The sequence below is a fragment of the Oreochromis aureus genome, linkage group 3 (genome assembly GCF_013358895.1).
Source record: "Oreochromis aureus strain Israel breed Guangdong linkage group 3, ZZ_aureus, whole genome shotgun sequence".
NCBI classification, from domain to species: domain Eukaryota; kingdom Metazoa; phylum Chordata; class Actinopteri; order Cichliformes; family Cichlidae; genus Oreochromis; species Oreochromis aureus.
This window is the reverse complement of record NC_052944.1, coordinates 69,824,368-69,830,367: the sequence shown is the minus strand read 5'-3', so window position 1 is coordinate 69,830,367 and position 6,000 is coordinate 69,824,368. Positions and strand designations below refer to the sequence as shown.

Below are 6,000 nucleotides of genomic sequence, written 5' to 3'. Positions count from 1 at the left end.
GCGTACCGAACCGTGGAGTGGGATCGGTTCGGATTTCGGATCAACCGTGATCCGTTGCACCACTAATGATAACCATTGTGTTGGAGTCCTGGTGTACCGCTCTGCTGAGAGGTGCTCCATGGTGTGATGTCGTACCCTCCTTCATACAGGATTGTTCTGCACTGTGTTAGTCAGTCTGGATGAGTAGCTGTGTTGTTGTTGGTGCGTTTCTCGTGACGGCTCAGTTTCAGCTCTGATGGGTCAGCTCCTGTGCTGTTAGTGCTGGATGGATCTTTGGAGAACATGCCCGTGGCCTCTGCTTCTTTGGTGTATCTCTTAGTCTAGTCCCCAGAGTCTTGACCGTTTTTGGTAGTTTCTAGAGCCTCAGTTACGGACATGCTGTTGTTCAATATGCTGTTTTTCAAACAGTCCCTCATGACGTCCTTCTGCCCCTCAGTTAATTGACTAACATCCTTCCAGGCTTCCCTGATTTAAGTTTCCACCTTCATCGCCATGTGGGACTTCCCCCACCTGCATCCTTGATCTTATACCCAAGTGATTCTAGGATTACTGTGGCAGTGGAAGCATAACATTCAGCCTGAGTGGATGTTTTTATTAAGAGAGATTAGATTTAGATTTTTAATTATCCTAAAGTTTAATGCTGTTTATCCTCCTGAGAGAATAAAAACATATAAAAGCCACTTCCACACCATCATAAACTAAATCACCTCTGCTCTCAGACCAGCAGGTCTCTGGTGTTCAGTCATGGAACGTGATGATCATCTCTTCATCGTCCTCCTGGGAAAGTCTGGAGTGGGTAAAAGTTCTTCAGGAAACACCATATTAGGACGAGCAGCCTTTGAGTCTAAACCCGGCTTCGGACCAGTGACTAAGGAGATCTCCATGAAAACAGGAAGTATGTTTGGGAAGCAGATTCTAGTGATGGACACTCCAGACATATTAGGATCAGAGCAGCACATTCAGACCTTCTGTCAGTGTGTCCTGCAGGACTCCAGCCCTGTTCTGTTCCTGCTAGTGATCAGAGTGGGTCGGTTCACTGAGGAGGACCTGAAGGCCGTTAATGCAGCGAGCAGAGTGATCGGGCCTCACAGGCTGGAGAAATGTTACCTGCTCTTCACAGGTGGAGATGAACTCAAGACATCAGTGGACGATTATATTTCAAAGGAAAAAAAAAGTTCACTTCCAGGTGTTGTCGAAAGGTTTTCAAGGAGAACTCACTTGTTCAACAACAAAGATAAAAGACGGGAACAAGTCAGAGAGCTGCTGATGAAGACGGGAGATTTCTCAGCAGGTAAGACCTGACTAGGGCTGCCACGATTAGTCAACTAGTCACGATTACGTCAACTATCAAAGACGTTGATGACTAATTTAATAGTCGACGCGTCGTTTGAAGCTTTGTAAGATCCTGAAGGAGGCAGGAATACGTAGTAGGATTTAAGAGTGCAATAACGAACTGAAAGAAACATGGCAGCAATGCATCTACAAGGATGCCAGCTGCCGATAAATGCAAAGAAGAAGAAGAAGCAGCAGGCTCCGGTATCGTAGCTGTGTCCAAATTCAGAGGCTGCATCCTCCTGAGGCCACATTTGTAGGCCAATTACGTCACAGCGACGCGGCAAAGCCTGTCCAAGTTCAAAGGCTCCTCCTAATGCGGTCGACAAATGTGTCTTCCTCTCCCCAGATTTGAAGAATGGGTCGGGTGTATCCTTCATGGCCCACCTATCCCAGGATTCATAGCGTGGCCCAGCCAATTCCAGTTTCCAACAATGGCGGCAGCTACTAAGTTTTAATATTACTCTTATTACTCTTTCTGGGTCACAAAAAAAGCCTTTCAAGATATTTTATATCATACATACATTACATACAAGTCACTTAGGTAAGTTAAAAATGTTATTGTTTGGCTTTTTGCAGTGTTTTATTTGTTCGTGAGCAAATCGGTTTGGTTTTGGTTATAGTTTTCACACAGCTGAATAAATGTGAAACAGAAAACTGATTAAACAGAAGTGTGAGATGGTCGAGAATTTACACCAGTGTCCTGTTATATTTTACATAGCAAGGAGCAGACGGCTGAGTTTATTAAACTGAGACAATCTGCAAATTTCATTAAAAGTTTAATAAACTATCATCTTGTCTTTAGTTTTAGTTAGAACATACCTTAAACACTTCAAGCTAATGATAGTTATAAAGGAGCAGATGCATGCTGGTGCAAGAAGCTGTACGTTTTACATCCAGTGGATGCATGATGTGATTAGTCGACTAATCGCAAAAATAATTGGTGACTAGTCGACTATCAAAATAATCGTTTGTAGCAACCCTAGATCTCACCAGTCTTGGTCAAGTTACTTGAAAAAAGTAATCAGTAACTAAATACCGATTACTTCCCCCAAAAAGTAATCCCGTTACTTTACTGATTACTTATTTTCAAAAGTAATTAATTAATTAGTTACTTTTTAAAAATACAATTTACAACCTGAATAGGTGATAAAGCGATAGATCTTTCAGCCCAATTCTACTTTTTCTGCATAATCCATCATACAAAATGTAATCAAATGGAAACGTCTCTTTTTAAAACTTGTTTTATTAGTTTTAATCTTTTAACTTTATGTATCAAGCAAAAATTTAATTATATGCAACATTCTCTGACTAGAAGAAATTTGTTTAACATTTAAACCTATTTTCTGCACATTCCAGCACATAAATTAAAATATTTTTTTGTGTTTACACTCACTCTTTCAAATAGATGCAAGTAAAACACAGCAGAAAATAAATAAAATCAAAGACTAGCGGTCCTGTTGCTCTATTTTCACCTATAAAGCAGGACTGGGGTAGGCGGAGGTTTGCCCTGGTGCAGGTGTGCCGCATCGGTCAGTTGAAGAATCCGCAAGTTTCTCTATGAATTTCCCCTTACATGGTAGCGCACTCAGTGCTTGCTTGGAAGTTTAGGTGATTTTTTTGCTGTAAAAAGAAGTTTTCTTCCCACGCACAACGGACACTGTTTTTGTCACTTTTTATGGAATCAAACTCAAAGTAAGGTCAGTACTTCCACTCTTTAAACGCTGCATGCTCATTAGGGCTGCCACAAACGATTATTTTGATAGTCGACTAGTCACCGATTATTTTTGCGATTAGTCGACTAATCAGATCATGCATCCATTGAACGTAAAACATACAGCTTATTGCACCAGCATGCATCTGCTCTTATATAACTATCATTATCTTACAGCTTTAAGTGTTTAAGGTATGTGCTAACTAAAAATAAAGACAAGATGATAGTTTATTAAATTTTAATGAAATTTGCAGATTGTTTCGGAGTTTAATAAACACAGCCGTCTGCTCCTTGCTATCTAAAATATAACGGGACACCGGAGTACATTCTCGAGCATCTCACACTTCTGATAATCAGTTGTCTGCTTGATGTTTATTCAGCTGTGTAAAAAGTATAACTTTCATCTCAGCCAAACCGATTTACTCAGGAACAAATAAAATACTGAAAAAAGCCAAACAATAACATTTTTAAGTTATCTAAGTGACTTATATATCATGTTTAACCTGAGTAGCGAAAGACGGCGGTGGGTTTGAAAATGATTTGCCGGGAGTCCGGTGTTCTCACCGGCTTTAGTGAGCCGTCAACCCCAGCTAGCTATCGAGCTGGTGGGTAACAGACATCTCCGAAAACGTAGGAGCGCTTTTGAAAATATGTGGTGTCTTGATAAACTAAGCAGATATTTGAGGTTTACACAGCTACATTCCCGCCTGAAAATATGTTAAACGTTTATTTTGTGACCCAGAAAGAATAATAAGAGTAACATTAAAACTAACTAGCTGCCGCCATTGTTGGAAACTGAGCAGGGCCGCGATGGCTCGCGCTATGAATTCTGCGACAGTTTCTTCTTCTTCGGGGTTTAATGGCAGCTGGCATCCTTGTACATGCAGTGCTGCCATCTTCTGTTTCAGTCCGTTATTACACTCTTAAATCCTACTACTTATTCATGCTCTTTTGCAATCTTACAAAGCTTCAAACGACGTGTCGACTATTAAATTAGTCGTCGACGATTTTGATAGTCGACGTAATCGTGACTAGTCGACTAATCGTGGCAGCCCTAATGCTCATACTCTCTCCCGCACTCGATATATTATCCATTGTTATTATGTTTTATGTTCAATCTCAACTGTTACGAAGTTGATGTGCAGTTAATAAGTGCAATAAATATTTATATTGGAAAAAAAAATCGTGAGAGAATCGTGATCTCAATTCTAAGCAAAAAAATCGTGATTCTCATTTTATGCAAAATCGTGCAGCCCTAGGCTTTAGTAACACAGTAACGCAGCGTTCCTACGGGAAAGTAACGGTAATCTAATTACCGTTTTTGCAATAGTAATCCCTTACTTTACTTGTTACTTGAAAAAAGTAATCGGATTACAGTAACGCGCTACTGCCCATCTCTGGACCTCACCTGAGTCACATTCAGAGTTTCTGTGAAGTCAGCAGCAGATCAGTCATCATCACAGTTTACCTGAAAGAGGAGAGCCAAAGCTGGACACCATGAAAGCTTCAAATCTCAGAGTTTAACAGGCAGAGACTCTGACAGATGATGCTGTGTTCACATCTGTACTGAGTGTAGTCTCTGATCATGTTTCTGTGGTTCAGTAAACTGTGGAGTGACGCTGAAAAACTAGTTCATGCATTTATTACTTCCAGGCTGGACTACTATAATTCATTATTATCAGGAAGTCCTAAAAACTCCCCAAAAAGCCTTCAATTAATCCAAAATGCTGCAGCAAGAGTACTGACAGGGACTAGAAAGAGAGAGCATATTTCTCCTGTTTTGTATCTCCTGTATTCCCTTCATTGGCTTTGTGTTAAATCCAGAATTGAATTCAAAATCCTGCTCCTCACATACAAGGTCTTAAATAATCAGGCCCCATCTTATCTTAATGACCTTGTACTACCATCCCAGATAGCAAGGAAACATTGAAACAATGTTGAGTCAATATCAGGCGACATCATTGAAGCAACGTTGAAGTGTGACGTTGACCCAACATCACTCTTGCACCCATTTTTAACGTTGAAACAACGTCAGGTTTTGATGTTGAATCAATGTTGAAACCTGACATTGATTCTACGTTATATTTTCTAACACTGTTGACATTGAAACAATGTCAGATTCTGATATTGAAACACTGTTGAGCTATGGTATTGATTTTCCACCTCTTTTGCACAGTTGCTTTTTATTGAAAAAAAACAAAAAAGGTCAATAGACATGTATCATTTGCAAAATACTTTATTAAAAGACAAAGTTTCCTATTTACATTTCTATGTTTCACATCACTTTTATTATTTACTCCGGGATGGGATGGATGATGTGCGCCCTGCGCGCCACCCGCACGATCTGGAGCATATCTGAGCCATTTCTGGACTGCTTGAGCAAAGACCAACTCAGACATAGAGTTCGCCTACCTGCTGCGCCAGGCCATCTAGGACAAAAATAGACACACACACAAAAAACAAAGACAAAAAAAAGGGAATTAGAGCACATGAATAAGCTCTTGTTAACTGTCTTCAGCAGGGAGAAAGTATGTAAACTCCTAGGCTGATAAACATGAAAGTCACCAGGCGGAAATCAGCAAACTGCCGCATTTGATTCCCAAAGAGCTATAAGCTGAAAATGTGATATGTCTTAGCATGGTGTGCCGTTTTTTTTTAAAGGATACACGTGTATCCTTTAAAAAAAAAAGAAAGAAAACATTGGGTCCTCGGGCTGTACAAAGTGTACAACCCGAGGACTAAACAAGCCAAAGACCAAAGACTATCTCCAGATTAACCGGACATGAAAGTCTTGTTATTAAGAAAGACAAAGTAATATAGCAAAAACCAGACATAGGAAATGTGAAACGCACCCAGCACATCAATTGATCCCTTTATTGTTCACTTTAGGCTCATAAAACTACAATAAATGTTAAAACTTACCAAATATGCATCTGCACAGCGCTGTCTCTTTA

The 6,000-nt window shown here is 40.1% G+C and overlaps 1 protein-coding gene across 2 annotated transcripts in view; it reads left to right on the top strand.

Moving 5' to 3' along the window:
* Nucleotides 1-6,000, top strand: part of LOC116312949 — a 52,234-nt gene that overhangs the window by 3,537 nt on the left and 42,697 nt on the right. The window contains exon 2 of one of the 2 annotated variants that reach the window (XM_039608029.1): nucleotides 720-1,291. The exons of the other annotated variant lie outside the window; for it this stretch is intronic. Coding sequence (XP_039463963.1) covers nucleotides 745-1,291 — 547 coding nt within the window. The 5' untranslated portion in view covers nucleotides 720-744. The remainder of the gene's footprint in view (nucleotides 1-719; nucleotides 1,292-6,000) is intronic. 2 annotated transcript variants of the gene reach the window in all.